The sequence below is a fragment of the Canis aureus genome, chromosome 2, assembly GCF_053574225.1.
Source record: "Canis aureus isolate CA01 chromosome 2, VMU_Caureus_v.1.0, whole genome shotgun sequence".
Taxonomy (NCBI): domain Eukaryota; kingdom Metazoa; phylum Chordata; class Mammalia; order Carnivora; family Canidae; genus Canis; species Canis aureus.
The window spans coordinates 37,735,269-37,748,481 of NC_135612.1; the positions used below are offsets into that span (position 1 = coordinate 37,735,269).

At 42.0% G+C, this 13,213-nt stretch overlaps 1 protein-coding gene across 9 annotated transcripts in view; it reads right to left on the bottom strand.

Moving 5' to 3' along the window:
• CHRNA7 (cholinergic receptor nicotinic alpha 7 subunit) overlaps window positions 1–13,213 on the bottom strand; it is a 135,674-nt gene that overhangs the window by 64,372 nt on the left and 58,089 nt on the right. For 6 of the 9 annotated variants that reach the window (XM_077868746.1, XM_077868793.1, XM_077868791.1 and 3 more), the window contains one exon: window positions 2,747–2,856. The exons of 2 other annotated variants lie outside the window; for them this stretch is intronic. In XM_077868746.1, coding sequence (XP_077724872.1) covers window positions 2,747–2,856 — 110 coding nt within the window. Of the gene's footprint in view, window positions 1–2,746; window positions 2,857–6,887; window positions 7,001–13,213 lie in introns of all 9 variants that reach the window. One more of the 9 variants, XM_077868764.1, reaches the window with a different exon arrangement.

Below are 13,213 nucleotides of genomic sequence, written 5' to 3' on the forward strand. Positions count from 1 at the left end.
TCATTTCCTTCCTCTCTGAGTACTCCCTGAAACCACACTGAGGGATGCCAATGCCAAGTGGAAAAGGCTCCTAGAGGAAGCTGAGTGGCACAAGTGACAGCCCCAGTGGAGCTCCCACCAACAGCTGCCATCACTGCCAGCCATGGGGGTGCAACCCTCCACACTGAAGCTCCCAGGCCACTGCTTTTGGCCAACAACTCACATACACAGACAGGCAGCCACATGGGTCCAATCAGCCCACAGCATGGTGAGAAGTAATAATGCATACATTTTTTTAAGACACTAAATTCAGGGTAGTCTGTCAAGCAGCAAAAGATAAATAACACCATGTCTATGACTGGCTTCGAATATATTCTATGACCTGCTTATGCTACACCATGGTTTTGTGGACATGCAAGCCATATATTTAGCAGTTACTTCGGAAAGGAGATTCTACATCCCATTGCTCAGAAAAAATAATCAGAAGAGGCAGCCTCTACAGATTCCATGATGGAAGCCAATAGATGTGGCCAATAAGGAGATGCGGAAAAGAGGAAGGAAAAAAAAAGTCAGAACTCAAGGGGAAACATGAGAGGAAACGGGTTCTGGGACCACTGGGTGGGTCAGACATGTGGGGGGTATTATTACTTCTGAGGGCCTGCTTCCTGGGGACAGCAGGTGGAGACTGTACCTTTGCTCATTGAAATTCAGTTTATATAGAATACTTGGTAACTCTTCATTAGCCAGAACATTAGAATCAACAAACACTGTATTTATTAGGGTGTGAAGTCCCATAAGCCATAAGAACCATCTCTCTAGCCCATTAAGATTTTACCACATTGTAGTATTTATTCTTGACTTCAAATGAAAAAGAACTAAATTAAGCACAATGTAAAACCACTGACAGTTCTTTCTAAATTGTCATACCATCTTACTCCAAGCAGAGATGCTCAATACCATGCCTGTAAATGTACCACTGACATTTGATCTTTGCCAAGTACCACTCTAAGCATGCTAGGTACATCCTCAGGGTTATCCTTTCCAAACTCTGTGAAGCTGGCATCTCCTCCATTTTGCAAAGGAGAAGTCTGAGACTTAACAGTTATACACATAGTAAATATTATAGCTAAGATCACACCCAGACTTCTCCAATTCTCATTGTAAGAGCTCGTTGTCCTTAAGCAGTCAACAGCAATGCCACTTATTAGGGGATGAACTTGTCCCCCACCCCCAATTCACATGCTGAAGGCCTAGTTCATATCTTAGCATACCTCAGTATGTGAGTGTGTGACTATATTTGGAAAGAGTCTTTAAAGAGGAAGCTAAGTTAAAATGAGGTCATTAGGGTGGGCCCTAATCCAATATGACAGTTGTCCTCACAAGAAGAGATTAGAGAACACAGACATTCACAGAGGGAAGACCATGTTAAGACACAGGGAGAAGATGGACTTCTACAGGTTACAGGAGAGGAGACTCAAAAGAAACCAAATCTGCTAACACCTTAATCTTGGACTTCCAGCCTCCAAAAGAAAATACATTTCTGTGGAAAAACAAATTTTTGTTGTTTCAGTTACTCAATCTGTGGTATTTTATTTTGGCAGCACTGGCAAACTGATGATCCAAAGTGAGCCATGGGATTCCATGTGCTCCACCTATTCAGTAGGGTATCACTGACTCAGACTTTATACATATTGCAAAGCTCAAGCATCAGAACTTAAGAAGCTGAAAAGTGGCAGCAAATAAGGAGGGAATAATATTCTTCTGGAAACAGGCCCAATGATCCCAATGAAATGTAATCGCCAGTAAGAAAGAGAATTAAAAGTCAATACAAGATAAAGAATCACCCAGCCCCCTAAAAGCAGTGTAGGACAAACACATAAGCTGGTCCCTGAAAATCATGGGGAGTGGCCAATGGTCACACTATTTCCTAAATCAAGAAGGCATGGGGCTTCTGTCTTCTCTTCCAGGTAGGACAAAAGACAGCAGTCACCACTAGGAAATATATTTCTTTTATATTAAGTTTGTCATTACATTCTAGATCTTACTGGGAAAGGACGGTCTGGATCCCCTTATTTTGAATATGTAATTTAGCCAAAAATCTTAGTGCTTCTAGAAATTTACCCTGCCTGTATACTTGCCTTTTGGGCATCTGGTCTACAAATCAGACTCTACTGGATTACTGATGAACCCCTCATTTCTTGACATCAGGAGCAGGACTATTAGAATATGACTGTCATATGCCTTTTGGTCAAGTACTTGACCTGCGTCACAAGCTTCCAAGCACAGCTAGAGGTGACAATCCTCATGCACTCAGCTACAGGCAGCAGGGCTTTCCCAATGCACACTGGGGAATGCATTAAATAAGGACTTGTGTTCAAACAGTGGATTCCAGTCATGCATGCTATGGGCCAGAAACTTATGTTGTGACAATAATCCTACCATTCATGTGCAAAGGTACTTACACATGCAAAAATGCCTCAGTGTCATTATGCATAAAAGTATATATGTACCTATAATGCACAGCCCTATAAACATGGACATCACAGGGAGAGTGCTAAGTAACGCAAGCCTGCATGCCAAGGGAGAAAACATGGGAGAAGGGGACAGAATGCTTCTCAAATGCCTGGCCATTCACAAAGCATCATGGGCAGCAATGATCCCAAATTACAGATAATGTGTCTGATGTTTCTATAAAATACTCAAATATACTTGGTTGTTACATGTATGCAAGAATAAAATCATTCTTCCTTTTGTCCAATGTGCTTACCTGTTATAGAGAAGAATGTCTGGCTTCCAAATCAGGCCATCTGGGAAACGAACAGTCTTCACGCCTGGATATTCTGACATATTCCATTGTAAATAGTGATCTGTCCAAGACTGACACAGACAATAACATTAGTAGCACTTTGTTTTCCTGTCTACTAATGTTTCTTAAGGGAGATTATTAGTTACATTCAAAGCCAAAAAAAAATATCCAGATACTTATTTACATAAGTGAATTGTTATCTACAAAATATAAGGAAACTGGGAATTAAATAATCTCATCATAAATGACCATGAATAGCATAAAAACCACATTTAAGATCCTGCTGTCACCATGACCACATTCAGACAGTAGCATTAAAGCTAATTCCGGTCCACTGCATGCCCCCAAGCCTTCCCCTCCCACAGCAGATGGGTTTTTTTCTAGCCAAATGAGTAACTGTTTTGCTTTCAAAGTTCTCCACTGAAGGGACACTCAGGAAAAATAAATTCACTTATTTCAATCGGAAAAGAACTAAGCTGGAAAAATGAAGAATATTTATTTCCATGAAACAATTTCATGCAGCTGCTAGGGAACCTCTCAGAACCTTCTAAGGAGGGTGTGTTTTTGGAATGGAGTTCTTATTTTCATGTAGGAATAGTGCTTTTGATGCCACAACCCCAAAATGCAAACAGTCGTTTGATGGTAAAACACTGAATCAAGACAAGGGTGCAGATGAGGACTGAGGAAATAGACATAAATACACCAGCACAGGCATTTCCATACCTGGGGTCCCTTGTCCCAGGACCACACACCCCAGTCCGACCTGGGGTCCACTAGCTCTGTAAAGACTAGTTAGGTAGGTTCCCACCTACATCTGCTATACAAATAGCATCACCAAGCCAGGGTTGCAAGGCTGGCCCATTTGGACTCAGCAGCTCCTATAAATATGCCACAATCAGGGCAGACCCCAGTAAAGGCCCCATCCTATATGTGGTCTCCTTGGGGCCACTTGTACTCTGGAGCTCAGACCTTCTCAGACTTAGAAAGGTATGTGATGCAACATATCTAGTTGGGACTGAGGCAACTCTCCATAATCAAACGTACTATTATTTCTGCAGGAAAACATGCATACTGACACTAAGTCAGAAAAATAAATGCCCCCACTAATATCTATTTCAGTTTGATTTTAAACTCCATGAGTTTGATGCAAAGTTACAAACACAACATCAAGGAAAACAAAAACCCTTTAATTTTCAAAGCTGTTGAGATTTGGGAATTGCAGCCCATGGGCAGTGGATCACAGTGCATGTCCCAGAGATCTCACCATCCTCTAGAGAGAACAGAAAAGCATCCGGAAAGGCTGTCCCACTTCTGGGGCCATCTGAAGTCAGATGAGAGCCAACAGCCTGTGAGTAATGTCACTTTACAGCCATGAGCTTCGGTGAATGAAGAGTTGTTGATGTATAATGTGCTGAAGAATTGTCTGGGGCATTTAGGATGGAAAATCACCCCACTGATATTTCTACTTGATGTGGTTGGTTAGTGGAAGACAGGGGAGGAGAAGGAAGAGAAGGGAAAGGACAATACCAGGGAGCCAGACTTGTTGAAACTGGTTTGCAGGAATGCCTGAGCATCAACCAAACTGTTTGGTACCTGATAATAAGTGTCAACCTAGAAATGAGGCCCATTTTTTTTCATCTAAGATCAAAATAGTTGGAAGAATTTTCAAAACACATTTGTATGGAGTTTTCTGACACTAAGTACATGCTGTCTTTTACACCAACAACAAATTCTCTGATTCTCTGGACACCAACTGGGTGTCTAGGCATTCAGTTCTATTTTGATCCTCTACCTGGAGTTATTATCAGAGCAATACTCCCAGATCACCTAGAAGAGTCTATTCTTTTCCTTCTCTTCCCATTTCTGTGGGATCTTTCCTCATTAAATCTTCAAGACCTAATTATATAGGGTTATTATGGGGACACACAAGGGAGAAAGGGGCCCTGGATCTGAAACACACCACAGGAACCCCAATTTTTCCATGGATCTGAGAACTGGCCTCATTGGCACCTGCCTTGAACCCAAGGAAACTTTTGAAGTATGTGTGAATGCACATGCATGAGATATTTATAGCAGGAGAGTGAGAGAGAAGAAAGGGAACATTTTCTTTGCTTTTTCTTTTTTAAGTACACAATGGTATTATAACAAGAAACATATTTGGTCTATGTCTCAGGTTCTTGGCACAGGCCTTCTAAAACCAGGGGAATTCCCTGAGGATAGAAGTGTCTCTTATTATTCATACAGAGACCCTTCTGAGCATACTAGAAGTTATTCCAATGAGGTGAGGTGACTTAGGAAGGGACCTCTAGATCACCTCAGGTTGCCAGCATGCAGCTGGTCATCACAAAGACCAAGCTTTGATTAAAGGGTGGGAACTTTCAGCCCCACCCAACCTTAATATCCAGGGAGAGAACGGAGACTGTGTTATAAAAACTCCTGAACAACAAGGTGAACATATCCAGGTGCTAGGAGAGTTACTAGCCCATGGAGAGCAGAAAAGCTGTGCCTTCCCCACACCTTGCCCTATGCATCTCTTCCATTCAGTTGTTCCTGACCAGTATTCTTTAATAAATTTATTTTTTATTGGTGTTCAATTTGTCAACATACATACTGAGGTGGGCAAAAGTGCCCACCTCAGTGCCCACCACCCAGTCACCCCCACCCCCTGCCCTCCTCCCCTTCCTCCATCCCTAGTTCCTTTCCCAGAGTTAGGAGTCTTTCATGTTCAGTCTCCCTTTCTGATATTTCCCACTTTTGTTTTCTCCTTTCCCCTTTATTCCCTTTCAGTACCTTTTATATTCTCCAAATGAAGGAGACCATATAATGTTTCCTGACCAGTATTCTTTATAATAAATCAGTAAATATAAATGTTTTCCAGGCGGGGCAAGATGGCGGAAGAGTAGGGTCCCCAAGTCACCTGTCCCCACCAAATTACCTAGATAACCTTCAAATAATCCTGAAAACCTGCGAATGCGGCCTGAGATTTAAAGAGAGAACAGCTGGAATACTACAGTGAGAAGAGTTCACGCTTCTATCAAGGTAGGAAGACGGGGAAGAAAGAATTAAAGAAACAAAAGGCCTCCACAAGGGGGAGGGGCCCCGCCAGGACCCGGGCTGAGGCCGGGCAAGTGTCCCCAGGACAGGAAAGGCCCGCCCGGAGAAGCAGGAGCTTCACTAACCTTCCCGGACAGAAAGGGGCTCACAGAGAGTTAAAGCAGGACCCCAGGAGGGCAGGGATGCCCTCAGGCTCCCTTGGACACTAACAGACACCTGCGCGCCCAGGAGAGTGCGCCAAGCTCCCTAAGGGCTGCAGCTGGCACCCCACAGGCCTGGGAGCAACTCAGAGGCGGCTCCCGGAGAGGCTCCCAGCAAAAAGGGCTGCAGGCGGGAGCGCGATTCCACCAGTGCAGGCCCCAGAGCACAGGGCGCCGGGGACACAGCCCAGGATCCGGCCTCCCCCTGGGACAGGCAGAGGCCAGGAGGGCCCAGGACAGCAAGGACACTCCTGACCCCAGGCTGAGCAGATCAGCGGCCCCGCCCTGGAACATCCAGGCCCCTGCAGACTGAGAGCTCTGAAGTTACTGCAGGAGCTGAATCCAGGGCTCCAGAGCTGGCCCCACCACTGTGGTTGTTCCTCCTGGGGCCTCACAGGGTAAACAACCCCCACTGAGCCTCATGGTGGCCTCACCGGATAAACAGGATAAACATTACTCACTGAGCCCTGCACCAGGCAGGGGGCTGAGCAGCTCCCCCAAGTGCTAACACCTGAAAACCAGCACAGCAGGCCCCTCCCCCAGATGACCAGCTCAACCAACGGGAAAAACAAATTATTGACCCAGCAGCACTGGAAAGTTCCAGGGGAAGTCGAGGGATTTACAGTATACAGAATCAGAGGACACTCCCCCTTGTTTTTGTTTTTTGATTTTTGTTTGCCTCCACCCTCCCTTTTTTTCTTTTTTCTTTTCTTCCTTTTCTTTTTCTTTTTTTTCCTTTTTTTTCCCTTTTTTTTTCTTCCTTCTCTTCTCTCTTTTTCTCCTTTTCCCAATACAACTTGTTTTTGGCCACTCTGCACTGAGCAAAATGACTAGAAGGAAAACCTCACCTCAAAAGAAAGAATCAGAAGCAGTCCTCTCTCCCACAGAATTACAAAATTTGGATTACAATTCAATGTCAGAAAGCCAATTCAGAAGCACTATTATAAAGCTACTGGTGGCTCTGAAAAAAAAACATAAAGGAATCATGAGACTTCATGACTGCAGATTTAGATATAATCAGGCAGAAATTAAAAAATCAATTAAATGAGATGCAATCCAAACAAGAGGTCTTAATAACGAGGGTTAACGAGGTGGAAGAACGAGTGCATGACATAGAAGACAAGTTGATGGCAAAGAGGGAAAATGAGGAAAGAAGAGAAAAACAATTAAAAGATCATGAGGATAGATTAAGGAAAATAAAACACAGCATAAGGAAGAAAAATCTACATTTAATTGGGGTTCCTGAGGGCGCCGAAAAGGACAGAGATGTATTTGAACCAGAATATGTATTTGAACAAATCATAGCTGAAAACTTTCCTAATCTGGGAAGGGAAACAGGCATTCAGATCCAGGAAATACTGAGATCCGCCCCCCAAATCAATAAAAACGGGTCAACACCTTGACATTTAATAGTGAAGCTTGCAAATTCCAAAGACAAAGAGAAGATCCTTAAAGCAGCAAGAGACAAGAAATCTCTAACTTTTAAGGGGAGAAATATTAGATTAACAGCAGACCTCTCCACAGAGACCTGGAGGGCATAAAGAGCTGACAGGATATATTCAGGGTCCTAAATGAGAAGAACATGCAGCCAAGAATACTTTATCCAGCAAGGCTTTCATTCAGAATAGGAGAGATAAAGAGCTTCCAAGATAGGCAGGAACTGAAAGAATACGTGACCACCAAACCAGCTCTGCAAGAAATTTTAAGGGGGACTATTAAAATTCCTCTTTAAGAAGAAGTCCAATGGAACAATCCACAAAAACAGGAACGGAATAAGTTCATCATAAGTTATGATGACACTAAACTCATATCTTTCAATAGTAAGTCTGAACTTGAACAGTCTTAATGACCCCATCAAAAGGCGCAGGGTGTCAGACTGGATAAAAAAGCAAGACCCATCTATTTGCTGTCTACAAGAGACTCATTTTAGACGGAAGGACACCTACAGCCTGAAAATAAAAGGTTGGAGAACCATTTACCATTCAAATGGTCCTCAAAAGAAAGCAGGGGTAGCCATCCATAAATCAGATAAACAAAAATTTATCCCGAAGACTGTAGTGAGAGATGAAGAGGGACACTATATCATACTTAAAGGATCTATCCAACCAGAGGACTTTTAACAATCATCAATATATATGCCCCGAATGTGGGAGCTGCCAAATATATCAATCAATTAATAACCAAAGTTAAGACATACTTAGATAATAATACACTTATACTTGGTGACTTCAATCTAGCGCTTTCTACACTCGATAGGTCTTCTAAGCACAACATCTCCAAAGAAAAGAGAGCTTTAAATAATACACTGGACCAGATGGATTTCCCAGATATCTACAGAACTTTACATCCAAACACAACTGAATACACATTCTTCTCAAGTGCACATGGAACTTTCTCCAGAATAGACCACATACTGGGTCACAAATCGGGTCTGAACTGATACCAAAAGATTGGGATCATCCCCTGCATATTCTCAGACCATAATGCCTTGAAATTAGAACCAAATCACAACAAGAAGTTTGGAAGGATTTCAAACACGTGGAGGTTAAGGACCATCCTCCTAAAAGATGAAAGGGTCAACAAGGAAATTAAGGAAGAATTAAAAAGATTCATGGAAACTAATGAGAATGAAGATACAACTGTTCAAAATCTTTGGGATGCAGCAAAAGCAGTCCTGAGGGGGAAATACATCGCAATACAAGCATCCATCCAAAAACTGGAAAGAACTCAAATACAAAAGCTGACCTTGCACCTAAAGGAGCTAGAGAAAAAACAGCAAATAGATCCTACACCCAGCAGAAGAAGAGAGTTAATAACGATTCAAGCAGAACTCAATGAAATCGAGACCAGATGAACTGTGGAACAGATCAACAAAACCAGGAGTTGGTTCTTTGAAAGAATTAATAAGATAGATAAACCATTAGCCAGCCTTATTAAAAAGAAGAGAGAGGGGATCCCTGGGTGGCGCAGCGGTTTAGCGCCTGCCTTTGGCCCAGGGCGCGATCCTGGAGACCCGGGATCGAATCCCACATCAGGCTCCCGGTGCATGGAGCCTGCTTCTCCCTCTGCCTGTGTCTCTGCCTCTCTCTCTCTCTCTCTCTCTCTCTCTCTCTGACTATAATAAATAAATTAAAAAAAATAAAAAGAAGAGAGAGAAGACTCAAATTAATAAAATCATGAATGAGAAAGGAGAGATCACTACCAACACCAAGGAAATACAAACGATTTTAAAAACATATTATGAACAGCTATACGCCAATAAATTAGACAATCTAGAAGAAATGGATACATTTCTGGAAAGCCACAAACTACCAAAACTGGAAATGGAAGAAGTGGAAAACCTGAACAGGCCAATAACCAGGGAGGAAATTGAAGCAGTCATCAAAAACCTCCCAAGACACAAAAGTCCAGGGCCAGATGGCTTCCCTGGGGAATTCTATCAAACCTTTAAAGAAGAAACCAAACCATACCTATTCTACTAAAGCTGTTTGGAAAGATAGAAAGAGATGGAGTACTTCCAAACTCGTTCTATGAGTCCAGCATCACTTTAATTCCAAAACCAGACAAAGACCCCACCAAAAGGAGAATTATAGACCAATATCCCTGATGAACATGGATGCAAAAATTCTCAACAAGATACTATCCAATCGGATACAACAATATTGTTGATCTTCACATTTAGAAGAGTGTTTCCTTCTTTCCCTTCCATTTCTATAAAGCACCTGTGAACTCCACGGTCCACACCACCAGCTTTCCTCCTGCCATCTCTCTAGGGAGTCATTTGGTCAGAATATTTTAATCTTTTGGTTAGAATGTAAATTTCACAGCCTTATTATAAATGGCTTAGGAGAAGAAACTGGGTCTCATCTACTTCTGGATCCTTCTCACATGACCCAGTTCAATGCCTTCTACATAGTAGGTACTCAAAAAGATCAGTTGAATAGGTAAGTGAGTTAACAAATTTGAGTTTTAGAACAAATGAAGTTGCATACACTTCTGCAAGTATAAAAATTAATTAAAAATAAGCTGTGCTTGAAAGAAATTTAGAAGTCTCCAGTGACATCCTCCAAAGCAAGCATGTTTATTTATGATGCCCCCGAACTCAATGCAACAAATAATAATGCAGTTACTATTTTCCTGGAAAACAATACCCTTTGAAAAAATATTTCCAAATCATATACACTGTTGAAGATCATTTGCTTACTGGGGGATAAGGAATGTAGGCATCAGGAAGACAAATCTGTCTGTGACCTAACATGCAGTGAGCATATTAGGTATTTCTCACTATGTACCATAGAGGATATGGGGAATGTCTGGTTTTATGCTAAAAAGGAAGCATTTGCATTATCTCTCAGAATTCCCAGAGCTTCACCTTCACTACAGCATTTAGATGTTATTTGGAGTTAGCTCCATTTTGTATGATGACACCTTAGCCCTCCCTCAGTTCCTAGGTTGAGTTTTTTGTTTTATTCATTAATTCCAGAAAAATTATTCCAGGGTGAAAGCAATGGTATTCACATGCAGTGGTCAGTATAGATCTGTTCTAAAGGTCAAACTACCAGATCAGGTGTAGGCATGAAAGACAAGAGATAAGGGTGACTCTGAGGCTTCTAATCTGAACAAATGAATACATGGAGTTACCAATTATCCAAATAGAGACAGCTATTATAGGCCCGAAGGGCAGGCTGCTCAAAATGTACCACTTTAGGCATACTGATTATTTTAAATAAAAGTTATTTAGAAGAGTCTGTGCAAGAAGGACACTCAGACCCTCCTCTGTCCCCCTGAATGCAGGAAATAAATTTCTCCCCTGAAAGTTACTCTCCCTACCAGAAGCTAAAGAGACTTCCTTATCACCAGAGATAGGAAATTTAAAGCCAGAAAGGCAATAGAAACAACACTTGTCACTTTTTACTAATTTCCTAGCACAGTCCAAATTCCTTTCAGAATTACTTATTAAATAAAGCTCCCAAAGTTAAGGGTTTTTTGTACTGCCAATTCCTCACAGATTTATTGTCTCTTTGCCTAAAAAGTTCAAAAACTATCTGCTTTGGTCATTTCTGTATGTCTCAATGTCATTATTGGGCCTCCGTGTGCATATAACAAAATTTTATTGTTTTTTTTTCTCCTATTAATCTGTCTCAAGTAAATTCAATCTTAGTCCAGCTGGAAAACTTTAAAGGGTAGAGAAGAATTTTTTCTTCTCTTAACTATGGAGGGGAAAAGTGTAAAAGGGAAAGAAGGGATGGTCTGGAACACACTGGGATCAAGAGCCTACTAGGTGCCCACATTGGGAACACCAGGGAGGAAGTTGGGTTGGTGCTGTTAGCTCCTGAATGGTGTCTTCAGTCTGGATACTGGGCCCTCCAACTCCTGAGCAAGGAATGGCTGGACAGACATCAAGAGACAGCAGACGTGGGCAGCCCAGGTGGCTCAGTGGTTTAGCGCTGCCTTCAGCCCAGGGCCTGATCCTGGAGACCCAAGATCAAGTCCCACGTTGGGTTCCCTGCATGGAGCCTACTTCTCCCCCTGCCTATGTCTCTGCCTCTCTCTCTCTCATGAATAAATAAGTAAAATCTTTAAACAAAAAGAGAGACAGCAGAGGGAACTCAGGAGTCATGAGTGAGTTAGGAGAAAAACCTAAGGAGAGGTTTCCAGACACTAGGTGAAGTACGATTTCAAGAAAGAGGGGCCAATCAACTCTACCCAAACACTCCTGAGAGACCCAGTAAGATAAGAGGGAAAAATCAATCCCTAGAAAAGGCAAAACAATACTGTTGTTCTACCCCTGGTAGGGAGTGTGGGAATAGGGCAGGTATCAGACATCATTTGGGGTTATGGCAAAGTTCTGTTTCCTGAGGGAGATAGTACTCAAGAGCTGAAAGCATTCCCTGGCAGTACACTTAGGGTCTGTTCATTGCCTTGCATGTAAAGTTTTTGCCTTGAAAGACACCCTAGTCAAAGAGCTTCATGAAACATATAAGTGAAAGTGACCACTGTCTGCTATTCTACTTTGAACTGAACTCAAAAATAAGCTAGATCTATAGAAAGATAGATAGATGGCCAACTATGGAATAAAGCAAGAATTGTAAAATGCTAATTACAGAATCTAAGAGGTGAGGATACAGACTCACCATAAATTCAACTTTTAAGTATATTTGAAAATTTTCAACAAAACAATTGGGGGAAAATGTTATTCATAGGATAGCATTCAGCAACCTGAGAGTTAGTAGTTTGCTCAGCCCAAGGCTGAGAATGCATGTGAATAGACTGGTGACAGTCAGGGGCAGGCCTGGGTTGGGAAAGGAACTTTGCTGTAAAGGTGAGAAGGAAACCAGAGTCACTGCTGAGGGTTAATGGGGACAACTGAGGTTCATCTGTATGCTAATGAAAATGACCTGCAGACACTATTATGGGGCCACAAGGACAGTTGTGAAAGCAAGGCTCTTGGCAGGGACCAGGAAAGAACCTCCTCCCAGGAGGGAGGGCCTGCCTCTAAGGGGAGTACAGACCCTGTGCCCATGACCAAAGGAGGGAAGCTAAAGCAGGTGTGCACAGGCTTTAGGGTAGGATGTGCTCACTACAGAATGTTACTTTAAATACTGCAGGGAAATCTCCCAAAGGTTCTGTGAGGGATCTCATGTATAGTGAAGCGTCCTCCATGAAGTGAATGTTTTCTTTCTCTCCATTGCCACATGCATGTCTTGTCCTAAAGAAAGACATTTTTCCCATATCTCAGCTCCTATCCTGGAACACTCACCCAAGAAGCAAACAAAAGGTCAATGAAAAATACCAATGTCTCTATGCTAAAAATTGGGTGACAAAAACTTTGAAAGATCAAGTGGGTTATAATTCCCTTAATTCCTTGCGTTCAACAAAATTGAATGAGAGAGAAACTAGTCAAACTGTCAGCTGATACACCCTGATAAAACTATGTGATTTTTGGCATGTCATCTGGAAGAAGTTCAAGGAATTAATTAACATTGCTGTAACAAAATGTCTTTCATTGTGAACAACACATTACTACATCTATTTTTAAAAGTCATAGAATTTACAGTGAAATCTGCATCAGTGTCTCATTTCTGGTAATAAAAAATAGTCATCTATGAATTAATTTAAAACAAAGCCCCATCTTTGGTAGAGAGATGAATGTCACCTTGATGAATTAAGTACG